We start from the raw sequence: 25,401 nt of genomic DNA on the forward strand, positions 1-25,401 counted from the left end.
CACCATATCAACGGCTCAAAACCCATCAATCCCACCAACCAAACATCCCAAATGTGCATATTTCAACACCAACTTTTCTGTTTTTTTGTTACTGCAGCTAAAATAAGCTTTCATTCATTCATCTTGGATTTCCAAAGTTCTGGGCACAGTTTTAACTGTTTATCTACTTGGTCCTGAAAAAATGGCTATTTCTTTATCATCAGCAGCAAAAGTTTGCTCTTTGAATCCAGACCCTCCATTTGCTGCGTCTTCAAATTCAGCAGCAAAGCTTTCTAGCTTGTCATCTCTGCAATTCCCTAGAGAACTACGCCGTTTTCATGCTGGAAACCGAGCTGTTCAGTCCAGGCAGCCCTCTCGAACTTTACATGTGGTATAACTTTCCCAACCCTATTGGCATTCGAAGAAATGAATGCGAAGAAATGAATGCTTTACTTTTGGAATGTTCTTCTTTTCTGGGTTTACTGTTCTTGTTATTTGAATTTTTGTTTTTTGCACATTTGGTGCTAGTTTTCTGGTTTTGCTACGGATTTCTGCTTCATCAAGATTGGTGCTATTTATCGTAATTCTATTCAAGACTTAAATTTTAGGATGTTTAGGTAGCTTTAGTGATGAATTACCTGCTGAATCTCCATGGAAACCGTAACTTCACACTTTGGAATTGGTTGGCAAATCTGGAGTTTTGATTGGGGATTTTCTCGTTTCGTTATCTTATGTAATTATCTATGTATTTCTGTCTTCTGAATTATTTTTCTGTTGGAATTTGTTGTAAAGTTTGAGAATTTATTAAAATTTTATTATCGTCGCGATTTAGTTTGGGTTTATGTTTTATGTTTGTATGTATTCGAGAGAGTGCAAAACAGTTTGACTATTGGGACGATTCTGTTAGTCAGAATGCAGCTATACCCACAGATTGTGTTAATGCTGCTATATAGAAAGGATGGGATTGTCTTTGATGTATGGGAATAAAGATATAGCTGTTGTGGAAGTAAAGTACAAAATTGAATGAGTAGCTACAAATAACGAAATTCATGGGGAGAGAGATTAGATGATGTTGTAGTTGTGAAACAGTATGTGTTATGTTTAATCTTGATAACTGGCCTCATTTGGTGGTTAAGTGGACTGATTGGTGGATCGAGATGAGTTGATCGGTTTAGTTCCAGAAGGGAATTTATATGAACTGCTACAGAATAAGAGTATTTAAGATTTTTAGCTTAGGTGATCAGAGTTATTCTCACATATAGCAGTGCTTACTGCATTCACATTAGGGGCAATTAAACTTGCAAACAAGTTGCAGCAAGTGGAGGTGTATGAGTTGTAGTGAACTTCCCGGAAGATGAGTGGTGAAATCATCATAATATGTATTTTAGAGACCAAAAAGAATCAACTTCATGCAGATGGATTGTACCTGCAGAGGAAGCAATTGTAGCCTATGGAATAAGCTAGTCGTGGAGAAACCAAGTGAAAAGGCTACTGTGGTATACTGCTAATGAATCAGTTGCTGGGCATTTTGGCAAATCCACATGGGAGAATAAGGAGGCTCAAATTCATTTATTTATTTAGGGTCAGATTTTCAAGTGGCTGACACATTTTTCTAATGGGAAAGCTTGGAAAACAAAAGTGTGAAGAGACAAACAAGATACGAATGAATGACCATAGTATGAAAATCTGGTCTTGTAGCAATCTCTAAAGCCAGGCGAAAAGCTGAGATTTGGACTCTTGGAGAATGCCTCGGTGCTTAAAAGCTTGTCTCTTTTTGCTTGGGTTTTCCTTATTCACAAAGATTTGGGACTTTAGGCTCATATTTCACTTAGGGCTTGCCACAAACTTTTGTATTGATAGCCATGCCTTGAGGCATGCTCACAGTAAGCATTATTTTTCCAATATGCTTACTGCATGATGAAATAACTAATTATTGGCATTGTCCGGGATGAATCTAGCTTATTGATGATACCTTTACTTTGCCTGATTTAAGTGACAACAGATGTGGGTTGTGGTTTTAATTAGGTTAATAAATACAATAAGATAAAGAACCATCAAAATAGATTGGACAGAGAGGGCGGGGGGTATAGAGAGAACAAGCCCTTTTTTTTTGGGGGGGGGGGGGGGGAGAGGAGGAGGCAGAGATGTTGAGTGCTTAGAGCATTTCATGTTGAGACTTCTGGAACTGCTTACTTCATGTTATGATTGTTGATTTTGGAGCATCTCATAAGTAAAAGAAAGAAAATTGACCTTTCTATTGAAGGCATTTTTTTGGAGAAGCCTTTGAAAGCAAATTGAGTTTTCAGCTATTGGCCTCATAATAAGTTGCTTTACCTGTTATCATGCTTGTACAGAACCTCTCTTTGATGATTTCCTTGTAACTTGCTTTGATGCTGGTGTCAGTTCTTCATTCAGTAGTAATATTCACGGCACAGTTGTAAAAGCTTACCTCCTTTATGTTTTCTGCTGTTCGAGTGTGCTTCTGCTTGACTGCAGGAGGAGTCCTTCCCCTTTTCATGTTATCATCTTATGTTTTGTCAGTCTTCAAGACAGAATATTTTGGTTTCTATTGGTGGTAGCTGAATATATTCGTAATTAGGTGAAGGCAAAGAAGCAAACATTTTCATCCTTTGACGATTTACTGAAAACCGCTGACAAACCAGTGTTGGTTGATTTCTATGCAACCTGGTAAGTTCTTTTGGTGTGTTACCCTTCCATTCTTTTATGTACCTTTTTGTGATTCGCAAAATTTTAACTGGAGATCAGTTCCTATGTGACATCAAAGCATCTAATGCTGAGACTTGCGTGCAGATCGAGAGGTATTTGGCGTTGCATTTGACCAATTTAATCACTTTATCAATCTAGTGATTGGCACTCTAACGGGTCATTACTTCAAAAATGGGAATATTCTTGGAAGCATCTATAAACCAAGGGGATTTTTTTACCTTTTACTGTGATAGTAGTAACTAAATCTGCTTGATGCATAAATTTCTTGAGTCTACCGATACAATGACAAGCTACCCATCAAAACAATTTCATTTGCGCAAAGCTATAGTAGGAATTAAGCCGAGATGTGGATTTGCAGGTGTGGTCCATGCCAATTCATGGTTCCTGTTCTGAATGAGGTTAGTACAAGAATGAAAGATAAGATCCAGGTGGTGAAGATTGATACTGAGAAGTATCCGAGCATCGCAGATAAGTATAGAATTCAGGCACTCCCTACTTTTATCATATTCAAGGATGGAGAACCCCATGATCGTTTTGTAAGTTGACTGCATCTTTTCTGTAGTGTTTCTTACTTCTGTGCTGTTTCTTAATGAGAAAAGGTGCATCCTGACACGGAGTTATAAATGGGTTTTAGTCTAAATATTGGCTTTCTACTAACAAATAATAGTAGTAGACCACATCTCTCGAACGTCAGTGACTTCTTAAGCTGATGCACTGCCTAAGGAACTAAGATCCCCGCCAAGGGCTAAGAGGTTAAGTTCCTAGGTTCCCCTTCCCCTTTGCTTACTCTAATGGAGTGAAAGAATGTTTCTGTTTTTGGTAGAATTGGTAAGAGTACGGTAAGTTACAAAGTTCGTTGGATGTGATGGATCTCAGAATCAGTGTTTGCATATAAAGTTATGTTTTAGATATTTAAGATTTCATGTGGTGAAGAATTTAAAGAGCACTAACTCAGAACTATTTTTGTGTATGAACAATCTCTTTCTAAATTTCCAGGAGGGTGCACTTACAGCAGACCAACTAATACAGCAGATCGAGTCCTCACTGAAAGTCAAGCAGTAGCCATGATGGTGATCTTTCTTTGTTTATATCCCTGCGCTAACTGAGTCCTGACAGTTGCACAAGGCTTTCCTGAACTCTTGCTCCTTTTTTTTTTTTTGGCTTTTCCATTCTTCTTCCCTTATGCCAGATCAAACGGTAGGGTGATGTGGGTACCTGAGATGCTGGATGTTTATAGAGCTTTATTCATTTGAACGAGGACTTCCATTTTGTATCTGGTGATATTCCTCAAGAAGCAAATGGGAATCATCGTTTGCCCTGGGGTGTATTCATCAGTACTCGTAATTTAAACTTGTTCGCTGCTGCAGATAGATAGATTAATTGAGATTGTAATGCATATGTACTGATGAAATTGATCTAGAATCTCAAAAAGTTTTCGCCATGATTCTTAACACCTTGGACTGTAATTTAAGAAGCCCGTTTTATCCAAGTACTGTCTTTTTTACTGAGATTGGAAGCCTTTATGGTTGTCCATACTTTGTACTGGTTGTCAATCACCTCTGCGGGTTTAAAGTTTCCTCCTTTCAGTAGCTCAGGAGAGATTTTGCTTCTTTAAGCAGCTGCCAATAACTGCTTGAAAACCTCATTTCTGTGTAACCATCAATCAAAATGGAATTACATACTATACAAGATTAAACAGTCAAACAAGTTTCTGCTGTGCTCAACTTGACAGCCCAGGCTGGTGAACAAATTCCACAGTCCCCAATAGCTCATAGATCAAAAGAAGCCTCGTTGAAAATCCCCAAACAAATCCCAATTATTAAGTGCTGTTTTGAGTATATATGACTGCTGCCGCTGGGAACAGTTGCTATCTTTCAAGAAACAGAAGGAAGAATGGAGATGAGAGCAGGGGAAGACATAGGCATAGGAGAAGACCTCACACCTCCACTCTCACCCCTGGCCTTCTCTCTCCACGATTCTTTCCTCCACTCCCACTGCTCCGCCTGCTCGTTTCCTCTACCAAATGCGCATTTTACTCCCACTTCCCCCTTAAATTCACCACCCCTACACTACTACTGCTCCCCCCGTTGCTCCGCCCTTGACTCGCCTCCCTTCATGTGTCCCCCTCCTCCTCTCGAAGACTCGTCCCACCTCCGCCTCTCCCTCCGCCTCCTCCATAAACTATTCCACTCTCAGAACGATACGGTAGAAGCAAAACTGGATAGGGTTGGAGGGTTAATGACCAACTATGAGAAATTCTTGAATTTGTCTAAAAATGAGGAGGAAGATGAGGCATTGGAGATGATTAAGGAAGGTGCGAGGGCGATGAAGCTCTTGGCGGGAAAATTGGAGGGAGTGGTTGGGGTGGAGGAGGCGGTGATGTGCTTGGTGCTGACGAATGCGGTGGAGGTGCAGGATAAGGACGGGAGAAATGTGGGGATTACGGTTTACGATTGGAGGTTTTCGTGGATTAATCATAGTTGTTCTCCCAACGCTTGTTTTCGGTTTGTAACGAGGAAGACCATACCTCCTCAACAAGTGGTGGAGGGAGAATCCCAGCTCCCGCGGTTGAGAATTTACCCTGCTGCCATGGACGGTGGAGCTGGTGATGGACTTGCTGGTGATTGCAAGAGTGAGTGAGTTTTTGAATCGTTGTGCATTTTCTTGAGTTGAAATTTTTTTGTTTTGGTTGTTATGATGAACTGGTTGATTGTTATTTGTGTTGAATAATGTGCAGGCAGTGAGGGATGTGGTCCGAGCATCATAGTCCGGAGCATAAAAGGAATTAAGAAGAATGAGAGGATCACAATTACTTATACTGATTTGTTACAACCTAAGGTAAAACAGTTACTAACTACTTAAACCAGTGCGTTATTCCAGTTTTCAACAGGTTAAATTTAGCATAGCTAGAAATTTGGTGCTCCTGCATTCCTAGAATACTAAAATTACCAAACTTCTAACATAACAGAGTTGAAAAGGAATGACACCATCGCGGAAAGTATTAATCTGGTTAACGACGGTTTTGTTTTGATGCACGGCTTTCTTTTTCTTTGTTTGGTGGTGCTGGCTTTTTCATCACAGTGTTTTTTTTTTTTGGGACTGATCGGGCTGGAGTTGAAATCAGATACAGATGTGGTTAAGTTTGGTGGCTAAGAAATATTCGTGCAGGAGTTAAAGGCATAATAGTCTCTTGTATACTGTTTGTTCTGGCTTGATGGTGCTGATTTGAGTTAATAATGACTTTGTTGATGATGACACATTTTTGCCCTCTGAACTGATTATAATATAGGATCCAAATAGTTGCTTTTATCTTTATAATTTATGTTTCACATGGAAGGATATTCAATCCTCATCTTTGATACATGTCAGTACTTTGTTGCAATTCAGTCAAGTTTATTCATACTTGAACAAGGTGGTGTCCTGAAAATATTACATCTATTAGTTATACAATGTTTATTGTCACTTGACTAACTTGCAGTCTTGGGTGGTTGACTTGTGCATTGATCCAGCTTGAGTTATGTACTTGGTTACTCAGCGTTTGCTCTGACATATATTCTTCAGGAAATGCGGCAGGCTGAATTGTTTACAAATTACCGATTCAATTGTTGCTGTAAGCGATGTACTGCAACTCCTGCAACTTATATTGATCGTGCTTTGCAGGTATCTTCCCCTGTACTTGCTTGTCCTTGGTTTTCTATTCTGTTAAACCTACAAGTCCAATTTTAAGTTCCTTTATCCTGTGTGTTTCTCTTCTTTACTGCTCAGTACTCCAGAACTATGACCGTATCTATTAACTGTTCCTCCACATAAATTAGTACTAGCAGTGAAAATCACTGGAGTCATTTCTTGCTGTATGTGTACGTTTTATCACTGTTCCTCTTGAAAAGCACTGGTCACGTACAATTCCATTGTACTTTAACTGACTAGCTGCCTTAACCATCTGACATTAGCATGTTTCCGCTCAAAGTATAGACCAAAAGAAAGGAATTCTGAAATCTTCTATCGTTCAATTGTCATGAATGTGAATTTTCATGAGCAGACAACGTGGCTTTAGCTGCTTATTTGCTTTTGCCTTTTTCTGTAGGAAATTTTTGTTTCTGGTGTTGATGGTCTCAACTTAACTTCCAATGAAGACTCGTACAGATCCAAAGCAACTGCAAAATTCATGGATTCAATTGATGGTGCTATTGATGAGTATTTGACCTCTAACAATCCCGAGTCATGCTGTGAGAAGCTTGAGGATTTGCTTACACATGGGCACCTTGAGGAGCCACTGAAACCCAAGCCAGAAAAGTCACCTCAATGCATAAGGTTACACTTGTTTCATCATCAATCTCTACATGCATACACCACGCTTGCTTCAGCATACAGAGTTCGTGCTAGTGACCTCTTGGCTCTTAATCCTGAAAATCATCAGCATCAAATGGAAGCTTTCACTCTGAGCAGAATAAGTGCAGCCTACTCCTTGTTGTTGGCTATAGTTACTTATCATCTTTTTCTTTCTGAATCTTCAATAATTGCCTGTGTTGCGAATTTCTGGAAAAATGCTGGGGAGTCCCTAGTTTATCTCTTTAGAAGCTCAGCCTGGGGTACATTTTCCAATTTACAGCAATCTGTTTCTGAAAATTCATCCATTCTAAGCCATAAGTGCTATCAGATTGTCCAACTGGATGGCAGTGGAGCCAATTCTTTTATTAATACTGAAGATCAATGTAGAATGTTTGGGGACATAGGTAGGCAGCACATGAATTGTATTGTCAACTTAACAGAAAAAATATGGAGCTTCCTTAGTCGTGAAAGTCGACATCTGCAAGAAGTTAAAGAGCTCATTGATTTTAGATGGCTTCTCACAGTGGAAACTCCCCTTGATCTCGGAACTCGTCTTACTTGCCGGGATAGCAGAACTGTTTCCAGACTTCAAGAAAAGGAGCATACCAACCTAGAGAGAGCATATCTCTTTCAGCTTGGTCTCCACTGCCTGCATTATGCAACATATTTGTCAAACATCTGTTATGGCCTAAATTCCCTGTTGACAGGTGAAGTTTGTCAATCTTCTATACTCTGAAGGTATATATAGTGGCTGGTTAATTCAACCAATTTGCCTGAAAAAATTATCAAACAGCGATGTGAAAAGGTCATCAGATAGATGGTGATCAAAAAGCTCAATTCATCAAGCGTATATACCCTATAGTTGGGGTGTATCTTTTCAGGTTTGAATTCTCATCGGGCAGGCCTTAAGTGGTAGTTTATGCTTGCTGCAGCCAAGCAGGAGCCCAATATTATCGTCCTGTTTCCATTTGTTATTTTTTGGGCCATAGTCCTAGGAATAAGCATTTGATGAGTTAATGTTGGCCTACTGAATTGAATGGGAGTGAACTTAATGTGGGAACTCTTATTGGGCCTCAGGAGATTTGAGAAAGCCTGCCTACCTGACACCTAAGTATAAAGGTCAAATAATCTCAAAGAATCTAATATCTGTTCTCCATTACTTTTATTTGTTTATTTTTTCTTACCTTCATATTATACCCTTTTCAAAAGCCTTTATATTGTCAAATTCAGAATTCGAAATCTAAACCTCATAATTGAAAGAATGCTAAGAGCCTTTTTTGACAAACTTTTATTTATTTATTTTTTTACGTACTCTCATTCTTGTTCATACTCTTTCCTCGCCTTCATACTATACCCTTTTCTCCTCCGTGCCGGGAGACTCAGAATTCGAAATCTAAGCCTCACAATAGAAAGGATATTGAGAGTCTTGATTGACAACTAAACGAACCCTAATGATTTTAGTACCTATTTGAAAGAGTTTGTCAATTTGTTGCTGTGGAGAGCTACAATGACTTTATGAAGGTGAAGTAAGCATTAAGATTTTCTTTTTCCTTTTCTCTTTGGTAGTATGATATTTACTCCACATTATAAGATTTTTTTTTGGGGGGGGGGGCATAGGTGGGTGGTTTGAAGTCTGCATTTTGATGCAACTATTCAAAGAGTCATGAAATCTGTGATTTCATTTTCCAAGTGTGAATATTAGATGGATGGACAAATCAACCTTCTTCTTTCCATTCTTGGGGGCAGAATTTCTTCTCCCACAGATGTTGCCTATCCATATCACGATAATGTACTCTTCTTGAGCGAGTAAATTAATTTGGTCCCCAAATGGAAATTTAGTTGGCACGTCTCACCGACCACGTTTCCTTAACAGCGAAGAAAAGGAAATATACAAATGGAAAATAATCTGAATCTAAACCTCCCCAGATATCAACATTCAAGTGTGTGAACTCCTCACCGGCCAGTTGAAATCTGATCCAGAAAAAAAAAAACCCACAAGGAAAAAGATTAAATGAATTTAGTTACCGAAACCACCTTAGAAAATGAAATTAAAGAAATGCTTAGGCTCAATGTATCTGCCAAATGAAGCAATAATTGTCACTTAAAAATAGGGAGTCAATGCATTGAAACATTCAATCATACATCTCCCAAGTCCCAACCTTGCTTATAAGTGTAAACACAAAGGGAGGCAAACAGCGTCATTTCTACTATGCAATTACAGTTTTGGAAATTAAACCACCTTAGCAAATGAAATTAAAGAAATGCTTAGGCTCAATGTATCTGCCAAAATGAAGCAATAAATGGTCATGTCAGATGATGGATAGTCAATGCACTTGAATCATTCATGCATCCATCTTCCAACTTTGCTTAAAATTGTGAACAAAGGGTGGCAAACTGCATCATATCCATGAGGCCATATCTGTGACTTGGTAGAATTGACCCTTCCAAACAGGTGTTAGAGCACAATTGGTGAGACTTGAGAGAGGAAAGGCTTGAAGGTGCATATGGCTATGAGTTACATCTGTAAAGTAATATCAACCTTAATCGTCCATTTGTATCAATCATGGTTCTTTTAGTCTTTTGTGATACAAAATGGATCAATTGAAAAAAAACCCAAGTTGCATCCTGTATAGTTTGTTTGGGGATGGGGTCTATGTCAATGAATTGGATGAAAGGAGAAGAAACTTCAAACTATGAATTTATAATTAGTGATTGAGCTTAATTCTTCAACCCAACCACACCAAACTTCTTGGTTATTGGAGAACCAAATCATATATATATATATAATAAAATCGTATTCTCATTCTTATCGTTTCATGTTTTCTATTTCCTACGTGGCTTAACGAGATAGCAAGTAGTTTCCTACGTGGCTTGCTTCTTTTTTGTTTGGATTTATATCAATTCTTATTTCCTATATTATATGATTGGTCTGATAAAATATATCAATTCTTAGTCCGATAAAAATTGTTAGTCCGATAAGATATATCAATCATACTAAGATATCATACTAAGATATATCAATTCTTAGTCCGATAAGAATTGTTATCACTACAGGAAGTAGAAAAGTAACTAATTTCAATTAATAAATCATCTTTTCTTCAAAAAAATAGTTATTTGGACGATTGTGGTTTTATTTCCTATAATAATTCTTAATATTATAGGATTCTTATTTTCTACCCAAAGTTATGTACTTTAAGCAATTTAAATCAAGATAAACCTACTTTTAATGTTTTTATCAATATTTCTTTATATCCTTATCAATTCTTATTTCTTATGCCTACACTACATATAGCCTCTAATATATTGATTTCAAGCATCAAATTCATGGTTAGATATTTTCAATGCAAGCGATTGGCACATTAAAGTATCGATTTTGAGTTTTCACTCCTCTTGATTATCAGGTACATTTTCTTTCAATATATATATATTTTTTAAAAGGCATGTTGATTTTCAATAATAAAATATAGGTATATGTTAAAAGTCTTGGCAAGTGATGCAACCGGTAGTGCTTGGTTTGTTATATTTGATCAAGAGGCTGAAAGAATAATAGAATACAAACTTTCTTTTGTTCTTGAAGAATTTAACAAGATAAACTTATATCTAATTTTTAAAATATTTTTAATAATAGTAGACAATCCGACACTTATCTCAGCCATTGAATATTCTAACAAAAAAAAATCTATTATGCATTTCATTTTCAAGAAGGATTTAACAATTAAATCGTGTCATCAATTATAAATAAGATCATGTGGAAACCTTTTGTGTTTCAAATCAAGTTGAACAATTACAATATGGAACAAGGTAGTAATAGATTTACAGTGACTAGATAGTTCCACTATGATTTCGAGAGGAAAACGCATTTCATGCTTTCACAGGTAATGTGCAATAAATTTCTCTTATATTTCACATATTATATCTCACATAATATTTTTGCCTTTAATTTTGATAAATCATTATCAGATTAGTGGAACTGACAACCAATACCAACCTAAAGTATCTTCTTCCTAGATTCCAATTAGTATAACAGATGATTCTAATCAACAACATTTCAATACACTTCATATGAATCATTTATCAGAGGGTTCAACAAAAGTTACAGAGGAAGGGAATCCTCATAAAAAGATTTGCATGAGAAGATAGATTTAATATACTATTTTACTTTCTTAAATTATAATATTTACGTATTTTTATAAACAACCTTGAATGCGATAAATCATTTATTTTTTTATAATTAGTTATCCTGCTTTGCTATCATGCAGTGATAATGGAAAATCAATAAATGCTGATTTGCACGGACAAATCGAGGAGAATGTTCAAATAGAAGAAAAACAAAAACAAGTTTCTGAAGAGTAGAATATTATTTGATACTATTTATTGCACTTTTTTATTTATTTTCAAGTTTTTGAATGTTATTGTATTGTTGAATGTTATTTTTTCCATTTTTAAATTATTATTCACTAAATTAGATGTTCAAATTTATATTATAAGAATACTTTATATTACAATGCGCACATAGTAATATAGTTAAGACAAGTTATAATAGATTATACATTAAATTTGTATTTTATATCGACATTTTTATAAAATTGACTAAATAATTTATTATTTTTCGACAATTTTCGTTTAACGAACGAGTACAAAACTAGTTATTTAATAATCATAAGATGGAAAAGAAAAAAGAATTGCTTAAACAATCTAGAATACTTCTTTTTTTGGTAAATATCTAGAAAATATCTCTTTGGCTGAAGATCACTTGTTGTTATCTTGACCAAGAAATACTGGTAGACCATTTAACTTTCAAAATATTGATTATTGATCACTTAGATAAGTTTCAACTGCTTAATCTTGATCTTAATAGAGTTTTAATTTCCCACTACCCCTTGTCAATCAGCAAAATTTTGTTTGATAAAACAACTTATTACCCTTCAATATATATATATATATATATATCCTCCTTAATGGTCCCAAAAAATTAAACAGCTCTGATACACCACCCCCCCCCAAAAAAAAGATAGAGTTAAAATCCAAATTCACCTAATTCAACGCATTGAAAATTTGTAGAAATGAATTTAAACCTTTTCTTTCTATCAATTTTTTTTTCAAAGCCCGTTAATCACACTCCTAACACTATCCAATAACTAAGATTTCTAGCCGATTACTACTAAACTAGTGGGAATACCCGTGCTATGCACGGTGCTGATATTATTGGAAAAAAAATAAAATGGTGAACAAATAAAGGTGAAAAAATTTTACCAATAAAATTAAAATATAATATATGTTTAACAATAGTTTGAAATATAATAAAATGTATATATCATTCAAGAACCGTTTTTTTTCGGTTGTATGAGAATTTTTTTTATCATTGTATGAGAATTGTTAACAAAAAAATACAATAGTTAATATAGAATAGCATCAATAGAATTTAATACAATTGTGTTGTAATCAAATGAAAAATACGCACCAATTGAATTGTTATTAGCACCCATAGTTAATGAAGTAATCCCTATATAAAAATATTTTGGTACATGTAGTAATTGGTAATCTATAAAATAAAATAAATTGCTGATCTATAAAATTGCTAAATTGTCTATAAATAGCATCAATAGAATGTAATACAATTGTATTGTAATCGAACAATTGTAATACAATTGTATTGTACTGTATCTATAGTTGATTTAGCAAGATAGTGTAGTCAAAAAATGTGTATATAAGATGAGTATGACGATATAAGAAACTGTATATTTACCATGATCACGCAAAATCATTGGTGATGTGGATGCCTGACGATTTTGAGGACAGTTAGATTTTTCATTTATTTGATCTAGAAATAAAATATATATTAAATTAAAAATCAATAGTTTATGTATTTATTTGATGTGTAAATAATGATACATTGTATGAGAACTGTTAACCAAAAAAAATACAATAATTAATATAAAAATAACATCAATAGAATTTAATAGAATTGCATTGTAATCAAATGAAAACAATTACAGAGAAGTGGTTACCTGAACTAAGGAATGCAGTTTTAAATGCTCAAAAGTGCCTTGACGATTGCACATATGTCAGGGGTTTGGTGAGTTCTTTACTCCTCTTGAATCATTTTCTTTTTTCTAATTGTAATATATTACTTGCAGGTGTTAAGTAGGACTTGGCTCTAACCTTTCGTTTAAGTACTTTAAGCAATGAACTATTTATTCCATGAGTTGAATTGTGCTGTTGCTAGATAGATGAATCACGTAGTTGTAATTGTCATTGTTGATAAAGAAAAGAAAAGCTAGAATGCAATTTTGCCAAAAGGATTTCTGACGAAATAAAAAATTAATCAAATTTTAATAATGGGCGTATAGTGCCTTAGTTATTAGTAGTATCTGAATTATTTTTCTCCAATTATAAACTATTTTTAATTACTTTTTTTAATTATCAAAAAATCTTTTTTTTTTATTTCATGCACGATCATTTTTGGAATAAAATTATGAAAATAACTATCGTAACACCTATTTTATGTGATAAATGTGCAATAAAAAATAATTAAAAAAATTTCAGTAATACAAACAAATAAATTTTTATAATATACAATTTATGTTAGAAATAGTAGAACCTTCAATCATGAACCTATACCATCTGCAATTATATAAGCAAGCAATACCTTTTTATTTTTGCTTTACAGTGTAACAATAAGCAAACAACCGTTCATAAAATTTTGTAAAAAATTTTCAGAAATAATGGATGATCAGAAAATCAATGCAATATCATTCATAACAAAAAACAAAGCAAAAGCAAAACATACTTAAAAGGCAGAGAGGACTGACCTGGAAAATTAAGCCGGCCGCGAGAAGGTTGATTTCTGCTGGAGTCTCTGCACATAATATCTTCCACTACTGCTCACAAAAGAAACAAAATCAATACATTTACAAAATCAATAGAGAATCCAAAACAAATAAGAAACTGAGAGAGAGGGTGAGGGAATTAACTCGATAAGTTAATTAAGTCGATCAATAAAAGAAGAATTTGTAGGAGTAATTGTAGGATGAGTTAAGATAGTGGGATAGTGGGAGTGAGATAGTGGGAATATTGATTGGTGATAAGGTGATAGTGAGATAGAGAGAATATTGATTTGTAATAAGGTAGGTTATAACCCACTACTTTTTTATGTATTAAAATAAATACAAAAATATGAGTTAAGATAGTGGGATAGTGGGAGTGAAATAGTGGGAATATTGATTGGTGATAAGGTGATAGTGGGATAGTGGGAATATTGATTGTTGATAAGGTGGGTTAGAACCCACTACTTTTTTATGTATTAAAATAAATACAAAAATCTAGAAAAAAGTATGACAAGTTTAGAATGCATTGAGAGGGTTTCTGCTAAAAATCCCTTCCTGAATACATATAGATATAGATACATATAGATATAGATTTTAACATAGGTATAAAAGAGCGAATGCCATGGCTCAAAAGGGATGGTTGTTTTGCTGACGTGGCCAATTCTTATTGGCTGGAGTGTGTTCGTCCATGTGTGTGTGTGTTTGCTTGTTTTTTTTTTTTTTTTTTTTTTTTTTTGTAATGCAGAAGCTGCAAATTGGGCCGTGCGTTTGTAAGCCTGAGTGTTTTGCTGTATGGAACCCACCAAAAGAGCAATAATTAATAGCTGTCCTTTTTCTTCAAACATTTGGGTCATTTCTCTTCCCACCGTACCTATTTGCAGCCTTTTGGTGACACCGATTGGACTAATAAATTGTGATAAAAATTGGAGTAGTTACTGAGCTCAATGTGACGGGTCATGTCACTCATTTGCCCTGGTTGCCATGTTCATTTATCTTCTTTTTGGGATAGCTGTGCCTTGGTAAACTGTCATTCAATTTTTGTTTCCTTTTCCGAGCCACACGATTTCTCTTTTGGCCGATGAGCTCGAGACCAGGAAAGGTTCCATCTTTCTCTTTCCTCTTTTCATTTCTTCCTCTCTTCTTCCCCTCTTTGCTTTTCTTCCACTGGAACAAGCCAACAACAGTCCAACCGTCGAATGCCCACCTGTTTGAGTTCAATTTTTTTTTCCCAGATATCATGTCTATCTGTTGGATTTATATTACAGCAAGAGAAATGGGACAAAGAAAAACGTAAGCCATGAAAAGAAGAAGTAGAAAGGGGAAAAATGGATCTTCATCAGAACATGTATGCTTTTGTTTTTACATTTTTTTCGTGAAATTTAAGCTGGTTCTGTGAGTCTTTTTTCGTTTAATTTTTTTCCTGATCAGAGGAAGAAGATGAGAAGAAGAATAAGCAGATGAAGAGAAGAGAATGGATCTTCAGCCTAATCGGGTCTGTAAGTTTATTTTTTATTTTAATTTCACCCATCAATTAGCCATCAATTATTTTTTATGAAAAGAAGAATTAGCCATCCGACTCCCTCTCTCTGACCCATGCTCTCTTTCTTCTCGTATTCTTCCTCATCATCGCGAAGAAAGCTGCACTTTTTCTCTCCAATTTCTTTCTGATAGAAAACAAAATTGAAAAGTTGGCTGGAATTTTTTTGCTTCAAATTCTCTTATTGCTTCATTTTTTCCAAACTATGTTTATTAGTTTTTTAGTTCTTTTTCTCCTATTATTTCTGATATCTCGTGCCACTTGCCAGTGTTGTCCCCGCCGATTAGTGCTGCTCTCGTAAGTCCCTCTTCTCCTTCTGATTCTAAGCAGTTCCTTTTTCGCTTCTCTGTTCTTGGTTCATTGTAAATTTTTGAGCAATGTAACTGATTCAGCAGTTTCTACTGAGTTCTTGAACTGCACTCGGAAGAATTTTTAGCCCATCTCGTGGTGATAGCATTTGATGGTTAGAGTTGCAGATTATTCGCCTTTTTCACTTGACACTGGCAAACTTATATTAGGTCAAGAAACTATAGCAAATATTATGCGCAAGTCCCAGAATTCGCCAACATTAGACTAGTGCATGGACGTTTATGAAGTTCAAGTTTTGATCACTGATTCGAATTTTGTTTGTTTCTTTTTAATGAGAGTTATGAAATTGAAATTATTGATGGGATTCTTTGTATTATTGATGGGATTCTATAAGAATGCATTTCTCTTTTTTGGTGAAATGTTGTTTTGTGTTTTCTACTTATTATATGCACTTTTTTTCTGTGGAAAGTTATGGAAAGAAATTAGACAGAAATATAGAAAATTTCAGACATATTTGAACTGAAAATGTTCCCAAAACCTATTTAAATGAAAAAAGACCATCATCAGTAGTCGTTAACGTTATTTTAAATGTATAGGCCTTGAAATTGCAAAGATTGTAGCTTTGTCCTCTCTGTTTTAATTTTGCCAGATTTCTTTTGTCTCTGTTTGGACCAACTAGGACACAGAAAATGTGTTGTTATCCCTATAATCCAAAGAACTGGATTAAATCAGTTAACTTTCTTTTATTTTTGCTATGGTGACACTTCCCCAGGAATTTCTTACAAATTAGCCTTGTAATTGGGAGTTTATGTGTAAGGGCTTGTATTGGAAGTTTCATGTCTATTGCCTGTTACTCTGTGACATTGTAATTGGCTCTGAATTAGCATATAATGAAAATTTTGTTCCAGACTGATCATACTTGTGCTGTTGCATTTACTGCCCTCTTTTGGAAATGTAGCCTCCATTTCATTGCTATTGCACAAGTATCATGATTGCTGTCTTTTCTGACACCTCGTGTCCTTTCCTAAGATATTTGGCCTTTTGGTATTTTTTGTCTCCTATTATTTACCATATTAGTTGTCTAATTTTTTCCCTATTATGATGTTGTGATGTTGCAGGTACATAATCTGGAAATTTCCTCCACCATCTTCATACGGTTTTGTAAGTTTTGTTTATCCCTTTTGAAGGTAGATTCCATAAGGATATTTTCTCAAAAAAGTGCATTCTTTAACATTGTTTCCCATGCTTCTCGAACCTTCTCAGTTTAAGGAAGAAAATAGAAAAAGCAGATCAATGTTCCTGAAATAAAGTACTTGCTTTTCATCTTTTTTCAGTTGTCTAATTCTGTCTGAATATTTATCATGTGGGGTTCTTGAATCTTTTTTTATTTTATCGTTCTTAGTCCCATTTATTGTGGTTTTGTCTACCAGTATAATCTGGTGTTTGTATCAGTGATGCTGGAGTCCTTGATTGGATTTCAAGAAATTGTAGGTTCATGGTGTACTGCCTTGTATACTAGATCATATGGTATATAATCTTGTTTTCAAGTTAAATTGGTCCTAATGACGGGTCAATGTGATTTTCATGCTAAAAAAGTCTTGTGTCGTTGATGGCGCGACTGAATTTTGGGAGTTTAGTAAGCTGTTGTAAGTAGTATTTTGTAGTGATAATGGTATTATTCACTATGGCATTTTAAGAATTGTACCTAACCACGTGGATATTTTCTCCTCCTGGTGGTTTGGTGCTTTTTCTTTTTTAAATACCTGATTGAATTATTTGATGATTTGACTTGTTGCTTATGGTTATACGTTGGTTTGTTTTGACAGCCTTGTGTGTGGAAACTCCCATGGTATTATCAGAAAGTATGGCTTGATGTGGTGCAGACAATGCTTCCGCAGCAACACTAAGGAGATTGGATTAATTAAGGTAATGGATTCGAAGTTTTAAGAAAGGAATGATCATATTATTACCTTCTTAAAAAAAAAAAAAAACTAATAGAGCTACTATGATGTGGTGGTTGTTTTCATTGTCATGTTAATATTCATATTCATGTTAGGATCTGATTTTGCATTTAAATTTTCTTGTATCTGTGGTTCTAGATAAGAGTATATGCCAATTTAAGAATTTTGTAGTTGGTTGTTGGCACTCTATGATACTGAGTTATGGGTCTTGTTTTTCCATTTTTGTGCCGTCTTGAATAAATTACTAAATCATTCTGATTTTTCTTGCATTTGTCATTGCAATATCAGTGAACGAAAAGGCCGTTGCCTCCTTGCTAGCGGATTTTGTTGAGCAAGCTGCCATTAGAGATAAATGGATCCCAAGTTGTTATTTTCTTTGTATTTTGAACAATTTTGGCTGTTCTAAGTTACCATTGAACTTGAATTGGTATGTGAATCAACAAATTCTACCATATGCTGTTCTTTAATAGAGAGTATCACATATTTTCTTGAGGTTGTCCTTGGTGTGACTATTTTGTGAATGCAATTATCGTGAATTTTTTATTTTTATTATAACAAATTGATGAATTGCAGGCAATGTTTTTAATTAGTTGGTTAATTCTCTTGAACTGAAAATTTTGGATCGTATATGTTTTATGTCGATGGCATGACAGATTGGTTCTCGTTCATTGTGACCAAATCTAGATTTGTATTGGAACAGATTGCTTTTTTTTATTTATTTAAATCAGATGAGAGGATCTTTTGCAAGCATTTCTTATCATTTTGCTATTGCAATAATTACTGAAAAATGCAGAGCCAAGGTATATTCATGCAAAAACATGAATATTCTGGAGTATTTTCAAAATGAGACTCATTTTAGCTAATGAATACTTATTAGTGGGTTTACAATTTTGTTAAGTTATTAGAGCTTTATTATGCCAGCAATACACTTATGTGCCTATAATTTGCTAAAGAAAATGACCTTTTGTTTATTTAGCTCAACCTAAGCTTTTGCCTTTCTTGGATTTCTTCTGGAGTTGGAAGCAAAAATGGCCACCTGTGAAGAACAACTGGTGAGAGAAAACGTAAGTTTTGTTGTGTCATTCTGATTTAATTTTTTCCTTTAAATTGCTCTTTTGAGACCTGGTATGCTTTTCTCTTTGATCATTTTCAATGGCCTTTGCTCTTTTCAAACTCATTCAAATTTTCTTTTTAATCATTTTTCGGCGTCTTTCACGCAGGTATTTTGTTGATCTGCTCAAAAAAAGCATTCCCTATGGTAACTAAAAAGATACACTTGTTTAAAATATATTTCTTCATCTTCAAAATGTATTTCTTTTTGCTTCAGTTCTTCTGTTTCTTTTTCCTTCATTGGGTTTCCAACACTTATAGAACTGATGAATTTCTTCTCTAGGAATCAGGAACTTGTCTGCCAAGTTGGTCATTGGCCAAAATTTTGAGTTACAAAAGATCTTGGGATGCTACTCTTTTGAATGCTTTGTGTTCAATTTTTTGTTTTTTAGCACAGAAAATTGTCTCTTGTTAAAACCTTTTGAATATTTGTTTTATGAGCCTTAAGTGGATATTAAACCAAGTATTTTCAGCAATCTTTTTTTGATTAATTGTTTCTGATTCATTGGATCTTATAAATGGTTTTCCTGTTTGTAGGTGGTTAAAGTTTTGCCCAAGACAAGGATTCTCAAATATTAGATTCTAAGCACCTGCTTGAAATAGTAAGTTATTGTTTTAACACCTTAAATGTTCTATTCATTTGCCGAAAAAAGAATTAACTTACTGCATAACTGTAGTTTTGCCTCTTTAATCATAGACTATGATGTTTGGTAGCTTAGAAATTCTTGTTAGAAAATTCAGTTTTAGTTGATTTAAATATGTATTTACAAAACATGATGTTCTCTTAGATTTGTAACATCTCTCACCTAATTTAGCATATCTTGATTGCATTATTGATAAAGATGTGCTGAGAAATGAGCTTCAGTTATATATCCAAATGGTGGTTTTTTCTATTCCTCGTGAGATTTGCTTCGGTTGTACATTTTCTTCTCTCAAGTTAAATTGAAAAGTTATTCTGTTTACTGATTTTATTACATGGACGCTTGTCTTGGGAGATTGGTATTGATCATCATTTAAGCTGTAAGGAATGAATGAAAAAAAAAAAGCATACCTAGCAGAAAACCCTTCACCATTTTTCAAGTTCTTTGGGGCATTGTGATTTCTTTCACTGGCTGGTCCTCACTGAATTATCAAAACGAATCTAATCTTTCTATGTTGGCAAACCGCAATCGTCTCCTCTTTTGAATACCTCTAATTACTCCTCCTCAGAACCCAAACAGACCATGGCTAGGGAAAAATATGAAGTTATGATTCTATAGAGACTCGTCCTAAGGATGGCTTTTGAAAACTTATCACTGGTAGGGTTTCAAAAGGCAATCTTGGAGTTGCTGTAGTTGTAAGGAATTAATATGGATTTTGGACCATCGGATCAGTAAACGATCAGGAATAGCTTCCAATCTTCATAGATCATTATTGCTACAAACTGGAATTGGAAGTTTATGCTATTAATATTTTTAATCTTTTAAACCAATATGATACTGCTATTTACAATGTGCTATGGTTATATTTGATTGTAGGTATCTTATCGTATTTTGGCAGCAAGTCTTGATCAAAGCATGTAAGCAGTGAAGCAAATCAGATGGTAGATTGTTTAGCTAATGTATAGGATGCTAACAACAGGATATCTTTTATTATGATGTTATGCCCTACCATCTTTTAGTTGCAAGATGACTGTTTGGGGATTTTATTCTCATTTTGTATGATTGTATATTATTTTAAAGTTCCTTTTATGAAAAAAAACTTCTAAAACTATGAAAAGCTAAAACTGTAGCTTATTTTTACTATTTAATAAAATTACAAAAACATAACTGCAAAGATATTGATGCATTTTTATGTAACTTTTCATATTTAATATCTAAATTTGAATGATTGGGCATTTATGGGCAATATTGAAAATCACACCGCACATCGTGCGGTGTTATCCTCCTAGTATAGATTACGGACAGAAGATCCGTTGCGTACAAAAAAAGCCTCCTCTCCACAGTCCAACAAACAAACAATCACCACCACTCAGATCAGATATTTTTCATAAGTTGTCCTATTGTCAGTTTTACACCACTAAGATCATCATGGCTGGAGAGAAGCACCACCACCACCTCGTCCACCACCACAAGGAAGAGAAGCCTGTCGAGAGAAGCACCACTAAGACCATCATGGCTGAAGAGAAGCGCCACCACTGCCACCACAAGGAAGAGAAGCACCACCACCACCTCGTCCACCACCACAAGGAAGAGAGAAGCACCACTAAGACCATCATGGTTGAAGAGAGAAGCACCACTAAGACCATCATGGTTGAAGAGAAGCACCACCACCACCTCGTCCACCACCACAAGGAAGAGAAGAAGCAGCACCAGCACCAGCACCACCACGTCCAGCACCAGCACCAGCACCAGAACCAGCACCACCACGTCCAGCACCAGCACCAGCACCGCAGCACCAGCACCAGCGCGTCCACACCAGCACCAGCACACCACGCACACCAGCACCACCACCAGCACAGCACCACACCACCACGTCCAGCACCAGCACCAGCACCAGCACCACCTCGTCCAGCACCAGCACCAGCAGCACCACCACCACCACAAGGAAGAGAAGCACCACCACCACAAGCCATAATAAAAGGCATAATAGTCTCTTGTATACTGTTTGTTCTGGCTTGATGGTGCTGATTTGAGTTAAAAAAGATAATGACTATGTTGATGATGACACATTTTCTGCCTTGGGAACCGATTATAATATAGGATCCGAATAGTTGCTTTTATCTTTATAATTTATGTTTCACATGGAGAGATATTCAAGTCTCATCTTTGATACATGTCACTACTTTGTTGTAATTCAGTCAAGTTTATTCATACTTGAACAAGGCGGTGTCCTAAAAATATTACATCTATTAGTTATACAATGTTTATTGTCGCTTGACTAACTTGCAGTCTTGGGTGGTTAACTTGTGCATTGATCCAGCTTGAGTTAAGTACTTGGTTACTCAGCGTTTGCTCTGACATATATTCTTCAGTAAATGCGGCAGGCTGAATTGTTTACAAATTACCGGTTCAATTGTTGCTGTAAGCGATGTACTGCAACTCCTGCAACTTATATTGATCGGGCTTTGCAGGTATCGTCCCCTGTACTTGCTTGTCCTTGGTTTTCTATTCTGCTAAACCTACAAGTCCAATTTTAAGTTCCTTTATCCTGTGTGTTTCTCTTCTTTGCTGCTCAGTACTCCAGAACTATGACCGTATCTATTAACTGTTCCTCCACATAAATTAGTACTAGCAGTGAAAATCACTGGAGTCATTTCTTGCTGTATGTGTACGTTTTATCACTGTTCCTCTTGAAAAGCACTGGTCACGTACAATTCCATTGTACTTTAACTGACTAGCTGCCTTAACCATCTGACATTAGCATGTTTCCGCTCAAAGTATAGACCAAAAGAAAGGAATTCTGAAATCTTCTATCGTTCAATTGTCATGAATGTGAATTTTCATGAGCAGACAACGTGGCTTTAGCTGCTTATTTGCTTTTGCCTTTTTCTGTAGGAAATTTTTGTTTCTGGTGTTGATGGTCTCAACTTAACTTCCAATGAAGACTCGTACAGATCCAAAGCAACTGCAAAATTCATGGATTCAATTGATGGTGCTATTGATGAGTATTTGACCTCTAACAATCCCGAGTCATGCTGTGAGAAGCTTGAGGATTTGCTTACACATGGGCACCTTGAGGAGCCACTGAAACCCAAGCCAGAAAAGTCACCTCAATGCATAAGGTTACACTTGTTTCATCATCAATCTCTACATGCATACACCACGCTTGCTTCAGCATACAGAGTTCGTGCTAGTGACCTCTTGGCTCTTAATCCTGAAAATCATCAGCATCAAATGGAAGCTTTCACTCTGAGCAGAATAAGTGCAGCCTACTCCTTGTTGTTGGCTATAGTTACTTATCATCTTTTTCTTTCTGAATCTTCAATAATTGCCTGTGTTGCGAATTTCTGGAAAAATGCTGGGGAGTCCCTAGTTTATCTCTTTAGAAGCTCAGCCTGGGGTACATTTTCCAATTTACAGCAATCTGTTTCTGAAAATTCATCCATTCTAAGCCATAAGTGCTATCAGATTGTCCAACTGGATGGCAGTGGAGCCAATTCTTTTATTAATACTGAAGATCAATGTAGAATGTTTGGGGACATAGGTAGGCAGCACATGAATTGTATTGTCAACTTAACAGAAAAAATATGGAGCTTCCTTAGTCGTGAAAGTCGACATCTGCAAGAAGTTAAAGAGCTCATTGATTTTAGATGGCTTCTCACAGTGGAAACTCCCCTTGATCTCGGAACTCGTCTTACTTGCCGGGATAGCAGAACTGTTTCCAGACTTCAAGAAAAGGAGCATACCAACCTAGAGAGAGCATATCTCTTTCAGCTTGGTCTCCACTGCCTGCATTATGCAACATATTTGTCAAACATCTGTTATGGCCTAAATTCCCTGTTGACAGGTGAAGTTTGTCAATCTTCTATACTCTGAAGGTATATATAGTGGCTGGTTAATTCAACCAATTTGCCTGAAAAAATTATCAAACAGCGATGTGAAAAGGTCATCAGATAGATGGTGATCAAAAAGCTCAATTCATCAAGCGTATATACCCTATAGTTGGGGTGTATCTTTTCAGGTTTGAATTCTCATCGGGCAGGCCTTAAGTGGTAGTTTATGCTTGCTGCAGCCAAGCAGGAGCCCAATATTATCGTCCTGTTTCCATTTGTTATTTTTTGGGCCATAGTCCTAGGAATAAGCATTTGATGAGTTAATGTTGGCCTACTGAATTGAATGGGAGTGAACTTAATGTGGGAACTCTTATTGGGCCTCAGGAGATTTGAGAAAGCCTGCCTACCTGACACCTAAGTATAAAGGTCAAATAATCTCAAAGAATCTAATATCTGTTCTCCATTACTTTTATTTGTTTATTTTTTCTTACCTTCATATTATACCCTTTTCAAAAGCCTTTATATTGTCAAATTCAGAATTCGAAATCTAAACCTCATAATTGAAAGAATGCTAAGAGCCTTTTTTGACAAACTTTTATTTATTTATTTTTTTACGTACTCTCATTCTTGTTCATACTCTTTCCTCGCCTTCATACTATACCCTTTTCTCCTCCGTGCCGGGAGACTCAGAATTCGAAATCTAAGCCTCACAATAGAAAGGATATTGAGAGTCTTGATTGACAACTAAACGAACCCTAATGATTTTAGTACCTATTTGAAAGAGTTTGTCAATTTGTTGCTGTGGAGAGCTACAATGACTTTATGAAGGTGAAGTAAGCATTAAGATTTTCTTTTTCCTTTTCTCTTTGGTAGTATGATATTTACTCCACATTATAAGATTTTTTTTTGGGGGGGGGGGCATAGGTGGGTGGTTTGAAGTCTGCATTTTGATGCAACTATTCAAAGAGTCATGAAATCTGTGATTTCATTTTCCAAGTGTGAATATTAGATGGATGGACAAATCAACCTTCTTCTTTCCATTCTTGGGGGCAGAATTTCTTCTCCCACAGATGTTGCCTATCCATATCACGATAATGTACTCTTCTTGAGCGAGTAAATTAATTTGGTCCCCAAATGGAAATTTAGTTGGCACGTCTCACCGACCACGTTTCCTTAACAGCGAAGAAAAGGAAATATACAAATGGAAAATAATCTGAATCTAAACCTCCCCAGATATCAACATTCAAGTGTGTGAACTCCTCACCGGCCAGTTGAAATCTGATCCAGAAAAAAAAACCCACAAGGAAAAAGATTAAATGAATTTAGTTACTGAAACCACCTTAGACAATGAAGTTAAAGAAATGCTTAGGCTCAATGTATCTGCCAAATGAAGCAATAATTGTCACTTAAAAATAGGGAGTCAATGCATTGAAACATTCAATCATACATCTCCCAAGTCCCAACCTTGCTTATAAGTGTAAACACAAAGGGAGGCAAACAACATCATTTCTACTATGCAATTACAGTTTTGGAAATTAAACCACCTTAGCAAATGAAATTAAAGAAATGCTTAGGCTCAATGTATCTGCCAAAATGAAGCAATAAATGCTCATGTCAGATGATGGATAGTCAATGCATTTGAATCATTCATGCATCCATCTTCCAACTTTGCTTAAAATTGTGAACAAAGGGTGGCAAACTGCATCATATCCATGAGGCCATATCTGTGACTTGGTAGAATTGACCCTTCCAAACAGGTGTTAGAGCACAATTGGTGAGACTTGAGAGAGGAAAGGCTTGAAGGTGCATATGGCTATGAGTTACATCTGTAAAGTAATATCAACCTTAATCGTCCATTTGTATCAATCATGGTTCTTTTAGTCTTTTGTGATACAAAATGGATCAATTGAAAAAAAACCCAAGTTGCATCCTGTATAGTTTGTTTGGGGATGGGGTCTATGTCAATGAATTGGATGAAAGGAGAAGAAACTTCAAACTATGAATTTATAATTAGTGATTGAGCTTAATACTTCAACCCAACCATACCAAACTTGTTGGTTATTGGAGAACCAAATTATTTAATAGTCGTAAGGTGGGAAAAAAAAAAAAGAATTGCTTAAACAATCTAGAATACTTCTTTTTTTGGTA

General features: G+C 35.6%; 3 protein-coding genes and 2 long non-coding RNA genes across 7 annotated transcripts; all 5 read left to right on the forward strand.

Moving 5' to 3' along the window:
* Positions 1 to 73: 73 nt before the first annotated feature.
* On the forward strand, positions 74 to 4,216 carry LOC113749478 (thioredoxin Y2, chloroplastic). Of its 2 annotated transcripts, none has more exons than XM_027293232.1 (5): positions 74 to 370; positions 2,579 to 2,667; positions 3,065 to 3,242; positions 3,703 to 3,776; positions 3,892 to 4,216. In XM_027293232.1, exons 1-4 carry the CDS (start codon positions 182 to 184, stop codon positions 3,766 to 3,768), a joined length of 522 nt encoding a protein of 173 aa, XP_027149033.1. In that variant the 5' UTR covers positions 74 to 181; the 3' UTR covers positions 3,769 to 3,776; positions 3,892 to 4,216. The 2 variants fall into 2 exon arrangements, with proteins under 2 accessions (XP_027149033.1, XP_027149032.1); XM_027293231.1 differs by having other exon boundaries at positions 3,896 to 4,216.
* Positions 4,217 to 4,524: 308 nt separating this feature from the next.
* Positions 4,525 to 7,817, forward strand: LOC113748701 (protein SET DOMAIN GROUP 41). The gene is made up of 4 exons (XM_027292235.1): positions 4,525 to 5,338; positions 5,444 to 5,544; positions 6,268 to 6,366; positions 6,791 to 7,817. Exons 1-4 carry the CDS (start codon positions 4,600 to 4,602, stop codon positions 7,769 to 7,771), a joined length of 1,920 nt encoding a protein of 639 aa, XP_027148036.1. The 5' UTR covers positions 4,525 to 4,599; the 3' UTR covers positions 7,772 to 7,817.
* A 7,110-nt stretch (positions 7,818 to 14,927) lies between these two features.
* On the forward strand, positions 14,928 to 16,858 carry LOC113750909. Its single transcript, XR_003464683.1, has 4 exons — positions 14,928 to 15,207; positions 15,291 to 15,354; positions 15,668 to 15,696; positions 16,827 to 16,858. It is a non-coding gene; the product is annotated as an uncharacterized LOC113750909 (long non-coding RNA).
* A 640-nt stretch (positions 16,859 to 17,498) lies between these two features.
* Positions 17,499 to 20,473, forward strand: LOC113750174. Of its 2 annotated transcripts, XR_003464639.1 has the most exons (5): positions 17,499 to 17,634; positions 18,646 to 18,733; positions 18,890 to 18,927; positions 19,317 to 19,381; positions 20,297 to 20,473. It is a non-coding gene; the product is annotated as an uncharacterized LOC113750174 (long non-coding RNA). The 2 variants fall into 2 exon arrangements; XR_003464640.1 differs by lacking the exon at positions 18,890 to 18,927.
* An 843-nt stretch (positions 20,474 to 21,316) lies between these two features.
* Positions 21,317 to 23,342, forward strand: LOC113750167 (protein SET DOMAIN GROUP 41-like). The gene is made up of 2 exons (XM_027294120.1): positions 21,317 to 21,891; positions 22,316 to 23,342. The coding sequence occupies exons 1-2, from the start codon at positions 21,796 to 21,798 to the stop codon at positions 23,294 to 23,296; spliced, it is 1,077 nt and encodes a 358-aa protein (XP_027149921.1). The 5' UTR covers positions 21,317 to 21,795; the 3' UTR covers positions 23,297 to 23,342.
* Positions 23,343 to 25,401: the final 2,059 nt, after the last annotated feature.

Source organism: Coffea eugenioides, chromosome 10, assembly GCF_003713205.1.
Source record: "Coffea eugenioides isolate CCC68of chromosome 10, Ceug_1.0, whole genome shotgun sequence".
NCBI lineage: Eukaryota > Viridiplantae > Streptophyta > Magnoliopsida > Gentianales > Rubiaceae > Coffea > Coffea eugenioides.